General features: G+C 44.0%; 1 protein-coding gene and 1 long non-coding RNA gene across 15 annotated transcripts in view; one reads left to right on the top strand and one right to left on the bottom strand.

Moving 5' to 3' along the window:
• Positions 1 to 23,326, top strand: part of RFX7 (regulatory factor X7) — a 115,548-nt gene that overhangs the window by 66,866 nt on the left and 25,356 nt on the right. For 10 of the 11 annotated variants that reach the window (XR_005585194.1, XR_005585192.1, XR_005585195.1 and 7 more), the window contains 3 exons: positions 3,441 to 3,523; positions 6,530 to 6,652; positions 21,251 to 21,367. Coding sequence is in view for 7 of the 11 variants with exons in the window: in XM_039490096.1 (XP_039346030.1) it covers positions 3,441 to 3,523; positions 6,530 to 6,652; positions 21,251 to 21,367 (323 nt within the window). In the remaining 4 variants the exon portion in view is untranslated. Of the gene's footprint in view, positions 1 to 3,440; positions 3,524 to 6,529; positions 6,653 to 20,220; positions 20,303 to 21,250; positions 21,368 to 23,326 lie in introns of those variants that run through there. The other variant, XM_039490100.1, reaches the window with a different exon arrangement.
• The window catches only part of LOC120372778, a 44,244-nt gene continuing 42,272 nt past the window's right edge, over positions 21,355 to 23,326 (bottom strand). For all 4 annotated transcript variants that reach the window (XR_005585198.1, XR_005585199.1, XR_005585201.1 and 1 more), the window contains one exon: positions 21,355 to 21,625. This is a non-coding gene — a long non-coding RNA (uncharacterized LOC120372778). The remainder of the gene's footprint in view (positions 21,626 to 23,326) is intronic.

The raw sequence follows: 23,326 nt of genomic DNA, 5'->3' as shown, positions 1-23,326 counted from the left end.
TTGAGTATACTCCCAAAGCATATAGCATCCTAAAAAGCCTGCTGCAGTGCTCAAATCCTTCAACCCATCCTCACCAAAAAGCCAGGAAAAAAAAGGGCTATGATTCCACCTCCAGGTCTGGCAACAGGGAATCACTCAAGCTTTGCTGCTCTTTATTTCATTAAAAACCCTTAAAGGAACTACAGCCCTGCCTGTGTCAGCAGTTCTCATCTTTTGGCTCCTTACAACTCACGATTGACTTTTGCTCAAACCTACAGTGGCTGTTGGAACAAAAAAAAAAAAGAGAGAGAGAGAGAGAACATGATCCTAGGCAAGTGCAGTTCTGGATCTGCCTGAAACTGAAGGAGCAAGACACAGCTCCACCCAGGAACAGATCAGGGTGGATGACTCTCTATGCAAATACATACTGGAGCCTCCCATTTAATTTGCTTGCCAAGCATATTTTTCCTGCTTCTGTACAGTGGGGGAGTCACTTGTACGAACAAGGGGAAAAAATTCTAGACCCTGACATAGAAGCCATCTTCTGTCTCTTTACCAGAGCCCTTTTCTTTGTCTCTGCCTGGACTTTCTTAGTTCTTACCACTGCATGGTCTTACCACTGCGCTATTATAGGAGCTATTTTCCCAGCATGCCCTTTCTGGATACTGGCCTGTGCCTCTTAAATTACAAGCAGCTGTAACCCCAAAGTGGCCATTTCACCATACACGGTTGGTTCTTCTATCTCCCTTTCTTCCAGCTGAAGAATTGGCTTTTTTCAACTCCAGTTACATTTTCTGCTTATGTCTCAAGATGGCAAGTTTGTCATGTGCAGAAACTGGGGTCTTTACTGCACAAATTACCCTATTTGCATTTTTTTTCTTTCTAAAATCCCATTATAAAAATATAGTGAAGCAGTATGCAGTGGGCAGTATTTAAAGAAGACAGAACTCTACCCTGGGTTGATGGTGGGAGAGTCTCTTTTCTTTTTCTTCTTGTGGGGATGAGGTTTTCCCTGTGGCTCCTTCTTGGACCAGCTGCATTTTACACATACACTTTGCAGTGCCTTTTCAGTTTGCTCCCTGCTCTAAGAGAAAAGGACCCTGCTGTTATTGAAGCACCACCTGCTTAGCCTAAGCCTAGGTAAAGCAGATGTGGGGGTAATCAGTTCTCTTTCCTCAGGCTTCCACAGTGGTGGGAGACCATGGGGCAGAGAGAATTCAGTGACCCCACAGTATGTGTTGAAAAATACATGAGACTTGTCCATAGAGAAGGCAATTTAAGTACCACAACCTTTGTATGAATTGCAGTAAAAGTCGCACAGAAATCATGAAGTCAGCAAGTTTCAGGGGTTAGTGTCAGTAAAAATACCAGATTTTGTGATTTGCCGCAGTTTATAAAAGTGATGAATCTGAATGGATTGTGCCCAACATGTTACTGTTGGCTCTCACAAGTTCTCTCCTCCCCCTCCCCTCTGGTCCCCCCCGAGTGTGGTCTTAGCCTGTTTTAGCCATTTAGGATTAGAAAGCTCTTTGATTCTCTGGTCTCACCTCCCCCAGACAAATTTTTGTCTAGTTCTTTATTTCCTCAGAATATATTTTCTCATTACTTAGTGGCTTAGTCCTCTCAAGAGACTTTATAGATGTTGTTTGTTGTATCATTCTCAGAATTGTTTGTTTTGTTTTACGCTGTGATGCTGCTAGTCATACACTAATTATAAAGCAAAATAGCTATTAACATAATAATTAACTTTAGAGCACATCCCCAGTGTAGTTTTTCAGAGGTGTTGACCTCTTGGCCACCTGACAAGACTCCTCTCAGCCTTGATTGAATTAGGGGACACCCTGCTTTGAAATTAAATTAAAATTCTGATTAGTTGCTTTCTTCCTTGGTTTCATTCAGTCTTAGACTTGGTTTTCTCTTTTAATTGAAAAATGTTAAAAGTGAAGTTACGGTCAAGGAGAGATGAATTAATCACATTCCAGATAGCATTGTTTTATGTTAAAAAATAGTTGCTCATAGTTACTCAATGTTGCTTATGCATGAACTAGTTTTACTTTAGCAATAATCTTCTCAAATTAGTGTTAATACAAATGAAGTGTAAATTTTTATATAAACATTATAATTTAAATAACATAAGTTCACCTTATCTTTGGTACTTTCCTGAAGGAAACTATTTGCTCCTTGCTGTGGGAAGTCCAGTTTATTTGTCTGTGCCCTATGCTTGGATATGTTACCCAGGTTACCAAAATTGACTTTGCTAATATTTCAGAGTCCAATTTACTGCACTGGGATCACCCAAAGCCCAGTTCCTTCATGATAACACTGCGTCATGCACCTGCTGCTCGGGTGTGCATGTGCCTGCTGTGTTTGTTTTGTTTTTCACCACCGTCCTTGATTTAAAGCAGTGGTTCTCAACTCGCAACCCAATCAGCACACAGCTGTGGCCCATGTGACATCCTCAGGGCCATACAGGCACACCGCTACCTCAATATAACGCCACCCGATATAACACGAATTCGGATATAACGCGGTAAAGCAGTGCTCCGGGCGGGCGGGGCTGCCCACTCTGGTGGATCAAAGTAAGTTCGATATAATGCGGTTTCACCTATAACGCAGTAAGATTTTTTGGCACCCAAGGACAGCGTTATATCGAGGTAAAGGTGTAGTATATATAGATTGTGTGGATGCAGCCCACATAACACATAGAGAGCTGCATATGTGGCCCACAGTGGTAAATAGGTTGAGAACCACTGATTTCAAGGCTTTGAGCCAGATCCTCAGGTGATAAGAATGGGCATAGCTCTGTTGAAGTCAGTGGAGGAACAGTGATGTACAGCAGCTGACGATCTGGCCATCAGTATCAATGTAATCACTCTGTGACAGCCACTTACAAGGAATACAGAAACTTGACTTTCAAAAAAGCCTTCTTTAGGGCTTGCTCTGTTTGACTACTGATGCAGTTGTATGGTCAGTCCAACAATCGTGCTTTATTACAGAAGAGCCATTATCTGATGCTTTGGTCTTAGGGTGTTGAATGTGGCCCTCCAAGACTAGGAAATCTTAATGAAAGGTTTCAATTTAAACACCTTTTCATTACAGTGTTTTTTGGCTGGGAAAACTGTTTCTGGTTGTCAAAATTAACTTTTTCCTTTACAGTTAAAAAAGGGCAAATATTCCAATGTTCACTTTTGTTTCAAGTGGTGATCATAATTAATATTTATTATTATTTGCCTTACCGTAATGTCTCTAGGTGTCCCAGTTATGGACCAGGATCATGGTGTACAAACACAGAACAAAAGGATGGTCCCTGTCCCAAAGAGCTTGCAGTCTAATGCTTTCACATCGCCAAATGTTGTGTGTTGTTTTATTTTGGGTCATTTTGAAAATGTGTGTTTGGGTTTTTTTACACCCGTCATGCTGTTCATTTACCATTTGCTTTTTTAAAAAACCTTGTTTTCTAGCAAGAAGTTGAGAAGTTTACAGACCTAGAGAAACTCTACCTCTACCTTCAACTGCCTTCGGGTCCCAGCAATGGAGAGAAAAGGTGTGTGGGTGTGAGTGTTTAATATTAATATTGGTATAGTTCCCATGAGATTTTTTTTCCCCATCAAACACACATTTATCTACTGTTTCTGGAAACAGTAACATTTCTTTATTTTTTTATTATTTTTTTTTTTAGGAAAAGTGTCTTTAATATTTTCAGAGAACTAGTTCTTCAGTAAATCTGAACTTTGGGAACCCTTGATGCATAATAACAAATCTGACAATATAAGCTTTGCATGGTAGGATATTTATGGGGAAGTGCTTTTGGTTGGGAGTCTGATTATTGACCAAGTCTGAATGTTGCCTCAATTTTTATATAATGGAGGTATAATATAGCACTTAAAATATTACTATAGGAAAGAATGATTATTACTTCATGGTAGGTCTGACAGTATTTGTTCATTTAGGTCCTTCCATCTCTGAAATCACTCCATATCAGGGGTGGAAGTAACTGAAAGGACTTGCCGGTACTCCAGAGTCCTGCGGAGGGGGAGGGGCCTCAACCAGAAGAGGTGTGGCCTCTATGGGAAGAGGTGGGGCCTTTAAACCCCAGGGCTTTTAAATCAGGATTTAAAGGACTAGGGGATTCAGCTGAAGCTAGGAGCCGGGCCCTTTAAATCACCCCCGGAGCTACCAGCTGCAGAGGCGGCTGGGAGCCCTGGGGTTTGGGCAGGGGTGAAAGTAATTTACATTTCTTACCCATATGGTCCAATCGCAAGCAACCCACCTCTCCTATGTACTTCATGGATCCCTCCCATTGCATGACATAGATAGAGAAAATAAAGCTACTATTATTACTACCAGTACTGTCTGTAATAAAACTTTACTACTGGAATAAGCCTGAAAAAGTGAACACTCACTGTCACATTTTTCTCCGTGTCTTCCCTCCTCCTCCAGCCAGGCTGCGGACACTAGGCTCCGTGCTTTCTCCCTGCCTGGCGCTGAGCAGCAGCTGCAGGGGCTACCCTCTAGCTTTCAGCAGGGAGTAAGGAGACTGGCTGAGGGAGGGAGAAGTCTACCTCCTGCATAAGAACAGTTTAAACTCAGCTGTTCCCTGCACGGTTCAGTAACATTTCAAAGAGGATCTGCAAGTAGTTTGGACATCACAACCATGATCCTCTGCTGGGGAGGGAATGGGATAGATTTGAACTTGGAAATGGTTCCTGATTTTAATTGTGTTTTTTGTGTATATGAGATCCCCTCATCCCGGGGGCAGAAAAGAACTGCCCCTGCCATGGTCTCTCACATCGTCCCACCCTCCCCCAACAACAACTGGCAGTGAAATTAACAAGGATTCCAGAAATGGCTCCTTACCCTGGGGATTGAACTGCGCAGGGAACAGCTGAGTTTAAACTGTTCTTATGCAGGCAGCAGCAGCAGGCATCTCAGCCAGTGTCCCTACTGCAAGCTAGAGCCTAGAGGAGAACCCCTGCTGTGGGGGAAGGGAGGAGGAATGCAGAGCCTTGTCTGCAGCCTGGCTGGAGGAGGGGGAGGGAGGAGACGAGAAACCAATGTGACAGTGAGTTTTCTCCTTCCACCTGCTTTTATTAGCTCTGGATTTAAGCTGTGCAGCCAAATGCTTGTATTTGTTGTGTATATTAGTATTGGAGACAAGATCCCCTCATCCCAGGAGCAAACAAGGACTGCCCCTGCCATGGTCAAACACACCCTCCCCACTCCCCCCAGCTACTGTGAGTGAAATTAACAAGGATGCCAGAAACCACTCCTAACCCCAAGGGCTGAACCACTCAGGGAACAGCTGAGTTTAAACTATTCTTATGCAGGGGGCAGGCTTCTCCCTCCCTCAGCTAGTCTCCTTTTCTTACTGGTCCTCCGTACCGGTCCGTACCTGCTTACTTTCACCTCTGCTCCATATCTCACACTTGTAATGATTAATCGTTTCCCCCTCATACCAATATCCAGAACAAGTGTTTTTTTTTATTAGAGCTGATTGAAATTTCCCACATTTTGAGTACTCATGTTTTTTTAATTATGAAGAGACTCCATTGTCTCCATATTTTAAGGAAGAATCTTGCCTTCCATTATAGGCCTTACTGTGATCCACTTTTAACGTCACCAAAACAATCAATCCACTTGAAAGGTGTCTAGGCAGGAACTTATGCCAGGACAGACAGTTCTGGGAAGTTTTGAGGCAATTTGTAAAATGCGTTTGGGAGATACGAGGGATGACCAGAACCTTTTAAATACGATGGGCTACATGAAGTTCTTCATTCTGTATGTCCCCAGTGCAGACGGTACAAAGTCTAACGCATCAATTAGGGGAACCACCTTAGAGATCCAGAAGGTGCTACAGTTCTTTATACTCCGTGGTTCCATTCTGCTTGACTGATGGGTTACCTTGCATACAGCTTTCCCATCGGTTTGCCCACTACACTGGACTCACAGAAACCTATTTCAGGAATGCAGTAAATTGTCCTTTCTTTAATGGTGTTTTCATTCTGTGTCGTATCCTGACCCTGATTTATACAATAGTAAGGGGCATGAAAGCTCCTTATGCTCATATAAAATGGGGGTGCATTGGGAAGACAAGCCCAACAAGAAACCCTTCATGTCCTGTTAGGATATCAGGGAGACATTGTACATGTAGTGGAGGAGAGGTGCAATGGCTGGGACAACATAGGAGGTATGGTACTTGAACCTGTCTGAAGTGGCCCTTTCTGCCTCCCACCTCCCCTACTCTGTATTGAAACTGGGGTTCTGTGGATGCATACATGAATAGATGTTGTATGAATGGCTTTGTGAGGAATGATCAAAGTTCTGGTTTTGTTTATGCCTACTGTTATTCAGCAAAAACAGCTCATAGATGAGACATCATGGAGTAAATTTTAAGAATTGTGCTTATGGGATGCCTGCACAGGAACTCCTGTTTGTCCATGATTTCTTTCCAAGTGAATCTTTTCAGCCCATTTGAGCACTTAGCTCCTCTTCAATTAGCAGAGCTATAGAGTACATTGTCTTCATCAGAACTATTTCTGTTTTCACTTAGTGATCAGATCTCGATGTCATCAAGCCGTGCGCAGCAAATGCATGCATTTTCTTGGATTCGGAATACCTTGGAGGAGCACCCAGAGACGTCCCTTCCCAAACAGGAGGTTTATGATGAGTATAAGTGAGTGCTGCTGAATTGAATCCATACATCTAGTTGTAGCAATGCATAAAGAGTAGTGTACACAGTACAGATATTTAACCAGATGCTACAATTGCTTACTTTATAAGCAGAGGCTTGAACTGCCTTGACTAAAGTATAGTTAAATATGGTGGGGGTTAGAACTTAAAATCTGACATTGTTTATGTTGACAATGAGGTTTAAATTAGAGGAATTGTGGATGAAATCCTGGGCCTACTGAAGTCAGTGGGAGTTTTGCCATTGACTTTTGTAGGCCGAGGATTTCACCATCTGTGCAGCACAATAAAGAAGTGAAATCTTTTTTCCTGCAGTTTCAGACTTTGAGGAAGGAAGTTGTTAATGTTTTTATAAAATGAAACATAACTAATAATCTGGATATTAAGCTTGCTGAAATTAGAGTACAGTATACACAGAAAAGCCCTGCTTCCTGAGACTCTACTCCTGTGTTCAGGTGGAGCCAGTTACAGGTTTGGGACCTAAAAATGCGTTTAATTAATGTCAGAATTAGTGACCAGAGTTTACTTAACTCAGAGAATGGGCGAGTCAGACATTATTCCATTGACACATATATGTCTGTCTTGTATGTCTCAGTGCCTTAGTTCATATTCCTGGTAATAAATGCATATAAGACCAGCTCCTGTGCATTAACATAATGTCTGAGGATGCACTAACTACAGTGATGCAACTGCTACTGTATTCAGTATTTGCACTATTGAAAGTAAGATCATAATTTTAAACTGCAGATTAAATAAATCTAAAGTTAAAAAACTTCTTAAAACATAAGGACTTAAATGAATATTATTTATATTATGATAGAAAAATAGGATTTGTGCACAGAACACTAATAATATCTTGCAGTAAATTTATATTGTCCCTTTCATGCAAAAAAGGCCCGAATGACTTTTTGCAAACTGTGTACATACATCACCACTGAAATGCAGTGATTTCTTACATGCAAGATGGTGGCAACTAACCAGTGCCCAACACATTGCACAGCAGGGCAAATGGGGGAGTTTTGGTCAAGCAGATGGGAGTAAACCATAACTTCAAAGTGCTAAGAGATCTTAAAGCCCAGACAATACATTGAGTAAGACTGGTCAACCAAAAGACCACATCACACAAAGTCAACTGCATGAAAGTCACTTTATCTGCATCAGGAGGATGAAGGGCTGAATCGACCTTACTGGGGTTTGAACAAGTAGTTGTAGATATTTCAAAACTAAGATTTAGTCCACTAAATGATCCCCTCTGGAATAATACACGAAATATTGTGTCTGTCACAGAGAATGAGCCCTCATGCAATAAGCCTGTTTCCGAGAGGTTGCAGTATATCATAATGGTCATAGAATTGGTAACCAAGCCAACACACGTTTGTGTTCAGTTAGATCTCAAAGCTACCATATAGCTAGGAAAGAGATGAGGATTGGAGGAAGGGAGCAGTCAGACAAGAGTTGGCTCTGAATGCATTTAAAACCAAAATCCAAAAATTAATCAGTTCAAAAAAACATGGCCCAATTTCTTGAAGATGAATTTGAATAAAGAATTATGGTGTAGTATTAACAGTTTCAGCTTCCAAATGATTACAGTAAATTGCAAGGTGCTTAGTACTTAGCTCACAGACGATGCACAGTGCTATGACCAGATTTCCTCTGCAGTGTGTATATACATCACCTTAATTAACGCTGTCTGGCAGAGTCACTTGCTCCAACTGAGTTGAAATGTGGTGGTATTAGCTTGCCTGGAGTTGCTGAACATGCACACACCTAGTTCTGAAATCTCACCATCAACTCAAGTTGTGACGTAGGCTAGAAACATAACCAATAGTGCAAGTATGTTGAACTAACCAATCACAGAGCAGTCAGTTACATATACACACAGCAACAAAGGCAACAGCAGCTGCTGCACAAGAATAACGCTTACATTTTTTTTCTTAAATATATTTCTTATTAAATAATTTATAGCCTGGTTCAGCAACAAATCTGCTTGGCTTCCATGCTGTGCCAAGCTACAGATGCCCAGAAAAATAATCATCTACAGATTGTGTAGTGTGAAACTTGAACAGATTTTCTGTGTAGCTACATCAAGCCTTTGTGTATTGTTTTTTTCCCCTCACAAAATAAGGATGGTGAGGAAATATCTGGGAAAATATCAAATATTTGTAATCTGTTCTCCTTTTAAAGCATCTGTTCTCTTTTAAAAACATTTAGCTTCCATGAATATTTTTGAGTTACCCTCGTGCATCAAAAGGAGAATAGACGCAGGGTAGGAGGTGGTGGAAAATGGCATATAAATAGTAGCATTAGTTCTGATAAGACATTTCTCCCTTCTTGGGGGGGATTAAGACATCTCAAAACCTACTTTTGTCTGTCACTCATGAATTGTTATTTTCATCCTCCACCTGTGAAGACAGATGTTGTTTGGAGTTCACAATGAGCACTTTATACACACAGATAAGAAAATGCATTAATATTATAAAATATGGAGGGGTCATACGTCCATCAGAGGCTAATGAGACTTTTGAGGAGTTGCATCATAAACCTAACACTTAAATTCCTGCTGTAAATATCAGTCAGAAATTCTTCTTTGTAGTTTTAAAGAAATACTGAATTTCTGCTTCAACTGATGATGTGGTGGTTTTATCCTGTTTTATTACAATATAGTTTGGATTCCGAGCGTTTGAAATGTTAAAGGCAGAAGCACAGAATCTACCCAAATCCAGCATCGACAAATTTTACTTGTTACCTCCCTCTTCAAGTTTCAATGCACTTTTATCTGTATACTAATTCTTCCTTTCTATACGCATTTACTTCTCTTTATGGTTTTATAAGTTGGATGTCTAGGAAGAGATTTGTATTTTGTGATTAGATAGAAGTGACTACACTCATCTTGCCTTTAAAGTGGTAAAATAAATGAAAATTAAATTACAAAATAAAATAGTAGCAGCCCAGGAAGGTTAAGAACTTGCAGTTTAATTCCTGATATGAGGTGGTTCACAGGGGCAGATCCACTCTCACTGGCATTAGGAGATGCAGTTTGCACCAACCATCATAAGCAAGGCCCCCTGTGCCCTAGAAGGCTTTAGCACCAGGGAGGGAGGGCAGGTGATGTTTTCTCTGTGAGCCTCCCTTCAGGTTTACGTCAGGGAGATGCAGCTTTAAAATGTGCTGGGGACTGCATGGTATGCACTGGGGATGCATTTATTTAATAAATATTTATTTAATAAATGCATCCCCTTATCAAGTCCCCTCACCATTCTGTTTGACACACCCATCCAGCAAAGAGGAGTTTTGTTGATGCAACTTCTTCCCAGCAGTAAGGATTTTCTACCTGGGCCTATGCCATCAGAAACCAGTGTAGATCCTAGACGAATTTAGTGCATAGAGTACAATCCTGCAGCCGTTACTCAGGCAAGACTCCCATCTGCCTGAGTAAGGGCTTAATGGGCAGTCATGGCTACATGGCTTCAACTGATGAGAAAATCTTTCAAGAAGAAAATTAAAGATGGCACATGTTGCTGCACTGATTTCTAGCTCTGTCTGGGCTCTGCTGTAAGACTTCTGTTGCTGCAGTCTTGCTGCCACTGAGATAAGTGTATCAGATCATTCAAATATTTGAGATAATGGAGCAGTTGTTCATTTAAGTTTCTGATAGTTAGTAAATTTTGATCAGGAGTTCTTTAGTTCCCATCTTCTTCCTGTAAATTATTCTTCTCTTCACTGTCTGTAGAGAGCAACCACTTGCTCTCTAGATGGTGTGTTTGTAAATGTTAAAGATCTCAAGCAATGAGTTAGAAAAGGAAGACTCGGGAACTAGAATAGAAGAGATTGAGTGCTGAAAACTCAGCTAGATTGATGCAGATTGGGAATTGTGTTAAGTGTTACACATTTTCTTTGTTTCATACACACTATAGTATTGGCTCATACTTTCTGTGATGGGTGTGATGGGGCTGCTGGGGGCCCAGTCAACCCCATCCCATGACACTTAAACAGCTGTCAGGCTGGGAGAGGAGCTAAAAAGAGAGAAATGCCTGTTTGGGAAGGAGAGCGAATCTTGAGCTCTCACTAGGAGAGAGAAGGTTGGCTGGGCCAGGAACTGGGGTAGATTGTTGCATATTGGGTCCTCCCTGAGGGAAGGGAAGATTTTACATTTCTTACTGTTTATTTTGGACTTTGGGTACCCTGGAAGGGGTGGAACTATTACATGACCTAGCTGGAGGGCTAAATCGCCTCAACCCAGAAGGTGTTGGAGTCTGGGTAGAGCAGTGGAAGAGCGAGAGGGAAACCGAGGCAGAGCCACTGCCCCATTGTACCGTGCTACAAGGAGGCATGTACTTTTCTTTACGGAAATAAAAAAATAGTTCAAAAGAATATATAGTGCAGTCCTCTAAAACTGAAACCAATTGGACATACCTTTACAGGGAATGTTTCTGTAAAGTCTTGTGTCTTTATTGGCCTTTATTTCATTAATTTATTTTATGTTCCAAGTAATTTAAATTTTATGTCTCAAGTGCATATTTAGATTGTAGGTCTCACAGAAAAAGTGCTTTATTCTGAGGGCTTGTCAACATGGTGCCTTAGTCTGTATCAGATGGGGTGTAAATTCTAATGGGTTCTTAATGTCCCACACTAACTGGCCTATATGGACTCTGCTGGCATGCACTAAAAGTTCTCTAGTGTGTGTCCATGTAGTCCCGTTTCAAATAGTACTGCATTAATGCACACCAGGGAGCTTTTAGTGTGCTCCAGCAGGGTCCAGATGGTGCGTGTTAGAATTTACACCCCTGTTGGTGTCGATTAAGGCAGTGTGGAGCTAAACCCTGAGTCAACCTTACTGTGGATAGTACAGGGAGGCCCTTTGAAAGTACTCAAGACTCCAATATCTTTACCATTTCTGATTTGGACACCCCCACCCCCGTCTGCTTTCACTCAACCTGTCCTCCATGCAAGCACAAAAGCTGGGCATATCAAAGCCCACCAACATGCCAAGAGGGCAACAAGCAGAGAGGGGAGCCATTAAGAAAAGGCATTTGGTGCATGGTGCTGAGTCAGCATGAGACCACAGAGACCATGTGAGGCTTTTCCAGGCTGAGCTTGGAGGAGGGGTTGCAAATGCCATGGAATGGTCTGTCTGTAAATTTAAATTACATGATAAAATAGTAGTCGCTCAAAAAGGTCACAAGCTTGCAGGAGCTTCCAGCCTCCACCCAGGGAACCCCAGGCAGCTGTGTAGATTTGTGGCTGCTGCTAAGTCCTTGTTAGAAACAGACCTGCTATTCTTGGTGGTTGCATATTTTTCTTTTCTTTTTCCCCTTAGAGTGAACATTTTCATTTGAAAAGAAGTGAGCGATAAGGTCCCAAGCCCTGTGCTTGCTACTTTAAGTGGGTTTTACTTGTACCATTCAACTTCAAACAAAGATTTTCAACATTCACTCTCTCAGTTCTCACTAACTACATCAAAGAAACTGTAAAGTACACCCGGATGTATGCTATGGAGATGATGCTTTGTACTGCAGCTGAAAGCCAGAATACAACTGGCATCAGCTAGCTGTATTACCATACCTTTTGAGAGCCCCTAGAGTCAAGTCACAATCCAGTGGAGGCTGGTGACATCTGAAAATGGATAGGTGAAACTGGCAAAGATCCGTTCAGAGACAATTCGCAGCAGAAGGTAAAGGTGCTCCTGAGGCCATGTCTACACTACAAACTTTGGTTGATGCAAGATGTCAGTGTAAAGCTATCACAATTAGTATATTGCTCGTGCGCATGCAAGCTTGGCTGCTTGTGTCAGCACTTCGTGTACTCACCAGGAGAGCTTTTGTTGATGCACAGTGTGGTGCACCATGGTTAGGTATCCCACTGTGCCATGCTCCACCCTCTGGTGCAGTGTTTTTTGGGGAATTTTTGAATACATCGTGGGGCACGTGTGAGTCGTGCAAGGGGGTGTTGGGAGCAAAAGGTCAAGTTTCCATCATGCAACTTTCTCCATCCTATAATTCCATACCAATCCCATAATTTTTGTCTGTCCTTTTTTTTTTTTTTTTTAAATCCCACTTTTTGCTGTAGCATCTCTGTCAGAATGTCAAGACCTACAGGTCATGAACCTGGGTCTTGGGAGTCACCACATTCCAATCTTCCACCCAGCAACTCAAAAGCAGCAGCTAGGACTGGGGATCATGAAGCCCAACTGGGGCACAAGTCCAATCCTTATGCTCTTGATTGGGAAAGCTCCAGGATTCCTGATTGGGCCTCAGCCCCTATGTAAGCCAGGGGAAAAGCAGGAAGTTATTCCTACAACTGGGCTTCACTTGACATGGACCACAGGTCTGGTGGTTTACCTGTTCCTGCCTTCTGATCCTGACATCCTGGTGTCCTGACTCAGCCAGACTCTTGGTAACTACCTCGTGGTTCCAGCCCTCCAGTTCCATCACCCGAACCTGACTCAGACTGACTCTTGATCTCTGCCCTCTGGTTTGTCTTTTGATTCTGATCTCCTGGTGTTCCAGTCTAGGCTGATTCCTTGTAATTGGCTCCTGGACACTGTTTGCATCTAACTCCTAGGCCAGGCCACCCACTTCCCAGCCCTAACACAGAAGCATGGAGCCCGCACAGTTAGGCAGTATTGTCATGAACGCTGCAAACACAAGACAACAATCCTCTGGTATTTGCAGATCTGCAGGAGGTACCTCAACAACACTGGACATGACTATTTCTTTGATGGACATAGTGAAAAACAATTCAGATTTGTTGATGACATTCATGGAGCAACTGCAGATGATGGAATGCCGCTTGGGCCCAAGAAACAAGCACTGACTGGTGGGATCGCATCGTAATGCAGGTTGGGGAGGCTGCAGAACTTTCAGAGGAGAGAGAGAGGCCACATTCCAGGATTTGCAAAAAAACCAGGAGTACTTGTGGCACCTTAAAGACTAACAAATTTATTTTAGCATGAGCTTTCGTGAGCTGCAGCTCACGAAAGCTCATGCTAAAATAAATTTGTTAGTCTTTAAGGTGCCACAAGTACTCCTGGTTTTTTTGCGGATACAGACTAACACGGCTGCTACTCTGATTCCAGGATTTGTGTTCCAAACTCATGCCAGCCCTCCCGTGCAGGGGCACTAGAGTGAGAGCTGTACTGACCGTTGACAAATGAATGGTGATTGCACTGTGGAAGCTTGCAACCACAGATTGCTACCAGTCTATTCTGTTAATTTATTTTTTTAGATTTATTGTTTTTTAATAGTACTGTAATGTTTGGCATTGTTTTTGGTACACAATCATTTTTTTTTTTTGGAGATAAATTCATCTTTAATACTTGATAACATATACTGCACAATGCCTAGTGCTACTCAAAGCACATAGCTTCACCTTCAGTGACCCCAAAGAGTATTTTCATCAAATATATGTTGGGATCATTGATGCTTGCAAAGTTGCTATTGAACAGAGGTTTTCAACAGAAAGCTTTACATTTGCAGTAAAAGTGGAGAAGATTATAACTGATGCAGCAAATGGCTTGAAATGGACATTGTCCCAATAAGTGAACCTTTCCATGGTGACATTAACATAAATATATGGAGATATACCTATCTCATAGAACTGGATGGGACCCTGAAAGGTCATTGAGTCCAGCCCCCTGCTTTCACTAGCAGAACCAAGTGCTGATTTTTGCCGCAGATCCCTAAGTGGTCCCCTCAAGGATTGAACTCACAACCCTGGGTTTAGCAGGCCAATGCTCAAACTACTAAGCTATCCCTCCCCACCCCATTAATTCATAAGGTTGGAAGGGACCTCAGGAGGTCATCTAGTCCAACCCTCTGCTCAAAGCAGGACCAATCCCCAGACGCATTTTTGCCCCAGATCCCTAAATGGCCCCCTCAAGGATTGAACTCACAACCTTGGATTTAGCAGGCCAATGCTCAAACCACTGAGCTATCCCTTCCATGGAGGAGCTCTCTTTTCATTTAGAAATGTTGAGTGATATTTGCAGATCGAGAAATTGCCAGCTTAGTTGGGTGAGCAAAGTGAAGCAATTTCTAAAACAAAACGAAGGCTTGAGTGACATGATGTCAGAAGTTACAATTCTCCTGAAATTATTCTACACAATTCTGACTACAACCTGCACCACTGAGCGATCATTCAGTTGTGTGTGCCGACTGAAAAATTATTTGCAAACGACAGTGGGCCAAGAACGTCTAAATCACTTAGCATTTCTGCACGTTCCTAAAAACTCTACCTCTGAATTGCAAGACATTGCAAGTCTCCTGGATGACCTCATTTCAAGAATCAAACAATGACTAAAAGTGTTTGCTGCCTCCTGAAGAACATCGCAAAAGAAAGAGCTATATTTGTTTTAATTTTAGAAAGTATTTGCTTTTGAGGGCTATTGACCCAAGAGTGCTTGGTTGTTTCTGTATTCAAAAGAGTATTAATAAAGTTGATATTCTTAGTTAAAAAAAAGTCTTACGATAGTGATATTGTGCAATAAAGGGAAACTGTTAAACGTTTACTGTTTCCAGTCCATTTTTACATTATTTTTAAAAATGTATATCGGTTTACAAGATGGGGTCCGGGGGGTGGGGGACTTAGACCCATTCTGAGCACCACCAAAAATTATACAAACCTGCTGCCCCTGTCTGCAGCATTTGTGTTTGCTGTCTGAGAAGCCCTATTCTGTCCTGGTGCACCTCCCTCTCCTTTTCCTCCTGGGACTCCTGGGCCTTTCTTCTGTTCACTCTTTCCTTCTCCAGGCCTTCTGCTCACAGCCTGATGCAACACTGGCTTGCAGGATCTCGATGAACATGCACTCCCTTGTCCTCTACTTTCTCCTCATCATCAGGTTCGGGCGTGGAGGGGGCACCCCTCAAGGCCTCAACGGCAGCAGCTACTGATAAAACAGACAGACATAACGTTGTGTTTACAGTCACAATGGAAAGCGAAAGATAAGTTTCTGCACACTCTTCCCTTATTCCCATAAGAGATTTAAATAAGACATTATTGATGCTTCAGCTTTGGCGTGCCTCTGCACAGCACTGCTCTCTAGCTGCACCCATGGTGAGTATGGCTCACCGTGGGTAAGAAGGGGCAGGAATTAGGAAGGAATTGTTTGGTTGCAAACAACAATGAAATGCCAGCCCCTGTTTCCATGCTATGAATAACAGGAGAATGTCACTGAATACTGGCACTATTTTTCACAGGCAGTGGTGGTTTTAGCTGACATCTCTCAAAGACTGAGGATCACAAAGGCCCAGAGGAACACAGATGCTGGCATCCCAAAGCTGCCCAGACCCCTATGCTGCTAGCCTGTTTATTGCAATGCTGCCTGCTGAAGTCTTCATGGAGTCAGAGCCACCTTAGGGGTGGACGACATACATGACCGCCCAAGGTGCTGTGGTCAGAGGGATGCCATGGTCAACCCTTCCCTCCTACCCCCTACCCCCCGAAACACACACACAGCCAGCCCAAGGCCCCTTTAATCCCCGAGCACAGGGCCCACAGCCGGGGAGGGCCAGAGCTGGGGGCACCCCAACTGGGGACTCCTACTGTGTGACGGGCTCCGGCTGTTAATCCTGGCCCGGCTGGGGAGGGATGGGACTTCCTCTTCCTCTGCATGGGCTGCTCCTGTGGGCAGATAAGACCCATCTCCAGGAACCTCCTCTGGCTGCAGGAAGTTCTGCACCCTCCCTTCCCCACCCCCAGCTTCCTGCTGCCGTTGCTCCCCAACCACGCAGGGGTGTAATTGTAAGAGAAGCTGTCCCCCCGTTTGCCCAACCCCCGTGCATCTGGACTCAGAATGCCATTTTCCCTAAGGCCAGCTCTGCACGGAGTGGTGTGGGAAAGTGTCCGACTGTGAAGGAAGAAATAAGGAAGCCACCCCTAGAAACCTTCAGGAGAGGATTTCAGATATCTCCATGGAAATTACATCCAAATCTCTCAGGAGGATACAAGGACATCCCTGTATACATAAACAAACTTCTCTGCATGCCCCCACTTTCCCATTGCCTAGTATTACAGGGGAATGAAGAGCAGATAATAACTCTACCTCTTTTCGTATGAGTAAAACAGTGAAAAGTTGGTATCTGTGTCCTGCTAACTGAGGACAGGAGACATTCCAGAAGACTGGAAAAGGGCTTAAATTGCAGCAAGAGCAGTTTAGGTTGGACATTATGAAAAACTTTGTATCAGAGAGGTTAAGTACTGGAATAAATTGCCTAGGGAGGTTGTGGAATCTCCATCATTGGGGATTTTTAAGAGCAGGTTGGACAAACACCTGTCAGGGATGGTCAGGGCCGCCCGGGGGGGGGGGTAAAGGGGGCAATTTGCCCCGGGCTCCGCAGGGGCCCCCAAGAGAACAGCTGAGGCTCCCGCCTCCGCCCTTCTCCTGGAGCCCTAGCGCATCAAACGGCGCCCTCAGACAGCGCCGCAGCGTGTCTCCGCCGGGGCCCCTAAGCCCTGCCCCGCTCAGAGCCGCGTCGTGAGGGGGCGGGGTTGGGAGCTCCGGGCTGAGCTCAGCTCCTTCCGCTCGGCGTGGAGCTCACAGCCCCGCCCCCTCACCACGCGGCTTTGAGCGGGACGGAGCTCAGGCCCCGCCGGAGACACGCTGCAGCTGTCGGGCGAGGCGCTGAGGCTCCGGGTGAGGAGGGAGCCGGGGGTAAGAGGCTGGGGCCGGGGGGGGTTGGCTAAGGGGCAGGGAGTCCTGGGGACAGTCAGGGCACAGGGAGGGGGCAGAGGTTGGGGGAGCGGTCAGGGGGCAGGGAATGGGGGGGTTTGGATTGTGGGTGTTCTGGGGGGGTGGATAGGGTCAGGGCCACCCAGAGGGGGCGGGGCAAGAGGGCGCAGGAGCTTCTTCGCTCCCGGTCTTCGCCAGCGGGGGGTCCTGCCGCTCTGGGGCGGAAAGACCCCACTGGCGACCACCGCCGGCGGGACCCGCCGCCGACATGCAGCCCGGTCTTCGACCCCCCCCTGCAGCCGGCCTGAGCTGGGAGAGGAAGGGACAGGGCCAGAGCCTCTTCCAGCCACACTCTGGGATGCTGCCCAGTGCAGCGCAGTGTCCTGGCTGACTGGGAGAGTGCCTGGCTGTGGCAGCAGCAGGCTGCCCCCCCACCCAGTCTCAGTTTCTGGGGACAGCGGCCAAGTGAGCCTGAGCCCCCATCCCCTCCAGCATGCTCAGAGTCAGCTCCTGTCCCCAGAAGCTGTGCCTGGGCAGGGAGCGGACTGCCACACCTTCCCAGCCAGGCTCTCTCTCAGCCAGCTACTGCTGCGCACACAGCATGCTGACTGGCTAGGGAGGGTCTCCAGGCAGCCTCATTAGTACGGATGGTCTGTAGCAGGCTGCCCACTTAGCCACATCATCTGCTTGGCTACAGAGGTCAGCAGGCTGGTTCTTAGCCAGCACTAGCAGCAGCTCGCTGGCTTCTCCACACTCCTGCCAACCAATCCCCCTGCTCCTTTGTTACCTTGTTCCTGCAGCTCCTGCCTGGTACCCAGCCTTGCCTCTTTCCTGCCCCAGCCTGGAACCCTCCCCCCTTTGTCTGCTCTCCTGCTTCCTCCAGTTCCTCCTTCCAGTTGGACCTTTGGCTCTGGCTCCAGACTCTGGCTTGATCCTTGGTTCTGGTTTCCATTTCCTGCCTTCCCATTTGACCCTTGACTTTGGTTCCAAACTACAGATGCCCGCTCTGACCACTAGGCCTGACACCCACTCTGACCACTAGGGTAGACTGCCTTTGTCCAAGTCGGCTGACACTACTCCAGGCAGGAGCACATCTAGAGTGCATAGGCAGCATGATTGATTGAGCTTTTGACCACAACACAGAAGAGCTCCAAGCTGGGCAATCAGGAAAAGCCATTTCAAAAATATGCAGTAGTATAAAAGGGGGAGGGTGGCTTCCAGTCCCTATGACTCTGGACAGTGGAAGTCACAATTGTGACCAGAGCGGTCAGCGTCAGGCATTGTGGGACAGCTGCTGGGTGACGGTTAGGATCAACATAGGTCAGGCAGCATCTACATTTGCCCTAGAGTATGTTGAGCATGCTGCAATGCTATTTGGGAAGGTGGTGTTACTGTGTCACCGCTTAAGCTGGCAGGAGACAAATTTGAGCGTAGACACATGCACAAATAAGTTGTCAGAAAGTGACGTATGTCAGCCTAACTTTGTAGTGTAGACCAGGCTTTTGAGTAGTCACAAGAATTTTCTTGGACTCCCAGCACCCTGGTCTTTTATGTTTCCACCATTCTCTTTCACCTAAATAAAGCAAAAAGCATGAGATGGTCTTGTCCCAAGAGAAACCTACTAGAGGGGCCAGCAAATCCTGCAAGGCTGACCTCTCTGAATTTTACTGCAATCATCCCATCGCTTTGGGGGAGTGTAGAAGGGGAAATGGAGATCCTCTGGTGAGGGACGCCTCTGGTGAGGGACGCCTCAGTCATGTGGTGGCAGAGGCTTCCAGATGGATGACTGAATCCTCTAAGCTTCTCTGCTGGCTGCCTCCTCATGTCTGTATGGCTTGGGTTAAGTCATGCTGTGATTGTGACAGCAGCTGCAGAGGAGCTCACTGGGGGCTAATGCTGTTGGTGCTCCTTTCTCCCTTTGTGTCTCCCAGGGCAGATTACTGGATCTGGATACCCTCCACTCATGGAAATGGAGGTCATTATCTACCAGCCCTGTATACGCTCTGATCTCATAATGATAATGATGAAAAACACGAATAGCAGATATTTGTTCAATAATACGTGGGACCTTGACTATCGTAGGGGTGCTTTAAATGTTTCCTCTCAGTTCTATGGACTGATCACCTGCCTGCATTCTCCCCCATGTGTAAGGTGCTGGCCTGCCTCCCTAGTCCAGGAAGGACTTTTTACAGGCACCATTTTGTTCTCCAAAACTTCTAACTTAGACAAAATAACAAACACAAAAACAGTTCCTTGACCCACTCTGTGCTGCAGCTCCCAGAGGCCTGTCTCCTTTCCCATCTCCCTATTGTCACTCCCTCTCAACTGAGCTCTCTCAGCCCTTTATAGGGCTCACCCTTCCCAGTTGGGTCTCATAAATTCAACAGATCTGAGTGGCCCAGGTCTCCTGGGCCTTAAAGGAGCAGGCCACCCTGTTATATTGACAGTGAAAATATGCTTTGCTTGTATCCCAACACCTCTACAACCATCCACATTAGTCATGATTTCAGGAGGGAGCCTTTGACTGGTATATTGATATACAGAAAATCACTGCTAATTAGTGCCATTACTATTCTTGCTGTAGCAGGTGGTACTGGGAATGAAACTCCAGTTTCTGGAGTGCTGTAGCATCTGTAAATTAGTTTCTCTAATCTATAGAATCATTGTGCTTTCTCTGTTTATTTTCAGTTAGAAAGCTTTTTCTTAGATTCATAAAAGCTGAATTTTGCTAGCGTTCATGTGCTTTGTGCTGTTTAGTTAGAATACCAGGCACTGTGGTTTGTGAAAAGGTGCTGTAAGTACATACAGATTTCTGCATTATCATTTAAGAACTTACTATGTGGATGTGGTTCCAAAATAGCTTCCATTATTCCCTGCATTAACATGCTTCTTATTTTCCAGAAAATTCACATTTTGGATTGAAATGATCCATTCTTGTTCTTGTTCAGGGTCACATTTTTGGGGGGAGAGGTATGGATGTTAGAGCAAAATTCTTTCTGCTGTTTTCTGTGTATTGGAGGAATGGGGAAAAGATACAACCATGCCTAGATTGACATAGCTTATTTTCCTAAATGTACAGGAATATTCTATACAGATATAAGCATCTTTGAACCAGTATAACTAGGCCACATTATGAGATTGCACTGTTTATCTTTTTCTAAACCAATAATTGTAACAGTACAAAAACTCTATGTAGACCAGCCCTGGATTAACAGGGGCCAAACCCATTTAACCAGTTTTAAACATAGAAATGTGTCCACACGGATTTGCACCAGTTTTAACTAAACTGGCTTAATTAAACCAGGGCAAGTTTGTGTGAAGACAAACTCCTACAGGCTCTGTGGCTCATTAGCTATTCCCCATTAGTGCTAATATCCCAGATGAGTTTATTAAATTAAGTTCTAACCTTTTTGAGGTGTTCACATGCAGGGTCTTCCACGCTCTTGACCTATAGGCAAAATCTCTAACCCTCTGTTTTTCAACTATTCATACGTGGCCTCACACCTTGTTACACCCAAGCAATTTTAACCCATGTATTGGCCAGTCAGATTTCTTCTTTTATCCAAGCCATGTCTGAAATACATGTAATGAAACATGATGAAATAATAACCAAATTGTATAGCAAATCTTAACCATTCTCCAGATAATGTTACTCTGTATTAAATCTCCTCATGACTTGCCTTTGAACCTGAAAGAGTACAAGGCAGAAACGACTGTATTAATAGCTCTGTTTATGCATTTTTAATGTATTCAGTTCATTGTGGATTGATTCATTAATGTTAAATGTGGTTCTAAATATGGATGGGTCTGAGGGTTTTTTATTTTTTTGTTTTGAAGCCTTTGATGGAAGTCTAATGTGTAGGATGGTCTTTTGCATTAATACCAGTTTCATTCACATTTTCTTTCCCTCTCTTTCAGGAGCTATTGTGACAATCTTGGCTACCATCCTTTAAGTGCTGCTGACTTTGGAAAGATCATGAAAAATGTCTTTCCAAATATGAAGGCCCGCCGTCTGGGCACAAGAGGCAAATCAAAATATCCTTTGCTAGAATACTTTTCAGTAATCTCTTCTGCGCTTGCTTGAAGAACATCTGTTGTTGTAGCTCAACTATCAGCTAAATTTAGAAGTAAAATTAAATCAAGAAATGAAAACAATTTCCCCAAAGTGCTTTGTAGAATACTTGGAAATTTGTTAATCTTCTGTTGTTAAGATGTAAGAAGAGTCTTCAGAAATTGTGTATCTGTTTGAGTTCATCTGATTCTAAATGTTTAGTTGTTCCTGTAGTTATTTACCTTGAAAAATAAAAAGATGGGTCTTAGATAAAACAACTTGCATTAGATCCATGCAATACCTTTTATGCCATAATAACACAAGTAAGGAGAATTATGATCTTAACTTCCTTGTCCTGTACCAGTGCAAATCAATAATGTAAGAAATTAAGATGAAACTATTGATGCCTCTTAAGCAATATTAAACTGTTTAAAATTGCCACCCCTCACCCCACAGAAATGCTCAGGCTACATAGCACTTTTTTTTTGAGGGGGAGAGGAAGGTTAATTGTTTTTTAAAAGCGGAGAGGAATGAACTTGATGTCAGTGAGGAAGGAGTTCTGCATGCAAGAATCTACGATAGCAATAACACAATTAACTGGTGACCTCAGATGTAACTTTGGATACCTGAAAGGATGATGTCAGAGCACAAATAGGTATCTCTACTATAGACAGGGCTATGCACAGTTAAAGTCATTAAAAAAGCCAATAGGCCCAACCTTATGTCACCCCATCACTTAACAGGCAGGCAGTGTGAAGAACTCAGATCAAGCATAGTATGAAAAAGTTTGCTCAAGCCAGTGAGGAAACATTGTGCTGCATTATCATGATGAGCAAGCTATGAAAAAGCCCTGCCAGGAGGGAATTGCAGTATTAAACCTAAAGGCCATTAGGACATGTGTTGATGTTCTGAGTTGGTCTGACATAAGTAAGGGAGCAGCATGTATAGATTGTGTAACAGAAACACCTCTATTCCATCTTTAACAAGGTAAGGTGTTCCTGGAAAAACTGGTTGAAAACTACATCAAGTTATTTAATCTTGCACATTACCTCTGAACAAGTCCACTCAGCAAGCGGAGACATGAAGGCAGTCAACTTGTATCTGTCAGGAAGAATTTTGTCTTCCTAAAGCTGAGGATCAGTCTGTGTATTATGTATCTTTACATATGATGAAAGATGTGCTAATCACCTCAAATAAAGAGGGGGTGGCTCTGATGCATCCAGCTGGCAAAGTCAGCCAATCATTCTTCCACATCTAAGATTGAGCATTCAGACTCCATGGGGCAACAGATATGTAACTATAATTTGCATGCCTATGTCTTTAGAAATGAGATCATGAGAAGGCCTCATAAATGTTGAGTCACATGGGAGATTGATCTCTGGAGGGTATGGCGTTTCACATTCCTCACTGGTGATCTACAGTTTTCTGTAACCACAGATTGACTCTTGTCCTCTTAAGGTCTGTATAACTTGAAACACTGGATGGCACTGGCATATTGTCTATCTATGAAAGGCATGCATTGCATGCCCAAGGACCAGCTCTGCTTGTAGGACAATTCTGTCCAGCCCCCAAACACTCATGGAACGTGCATTAAAATTTTTAATGGTGAGAGTAATTAACAATTGGAACAATTTACCAAGGGTCATGGCGGATTCTCCATTGCTGACAATTTTAAAATCAAGATTGGATGTTTTTCTACATGATCTGCTTTAGCAATTATTTTGAAAAAGGTTGAGGGCCTGTGCTATACAGCAGGTCAGACTAGATCAGTGGTTTTCAAACTTTTTTCCTGGGGACCCAGTTGAAGAAAATTGTTGATTCCCATGGCCCAACAGAGCTGGGGATGAGGAGTTTGGGGTGTGGGAGAGTCTCAGGGCTGGGGCAGAGGGTTGGGGTGTGGGGGTGAGGACTGCGGGGTGGGGTTAGGAATGAGGGGTTCAGGA

The sequence above is a fragment of the Mauremys reevesii genome, linkage group 10, assembly GCF_016161935.1.
Source record: "Mauremys reevesii isolate NIE-2019 linkage group 10, ASM1616193v1, whole genome shotgun sequence".
NCBI classification, from domain to species: Eukaryota; Metazoa; Chordata; order Testudines; family Geoemydidae; genus Mauremys; species Mauremys reevesii.
The sequence above is the reverse complement of the archived record's forward strand: the minus strand, read 5'-3'. Positions and strand labels throughout refer to the sequence as shown.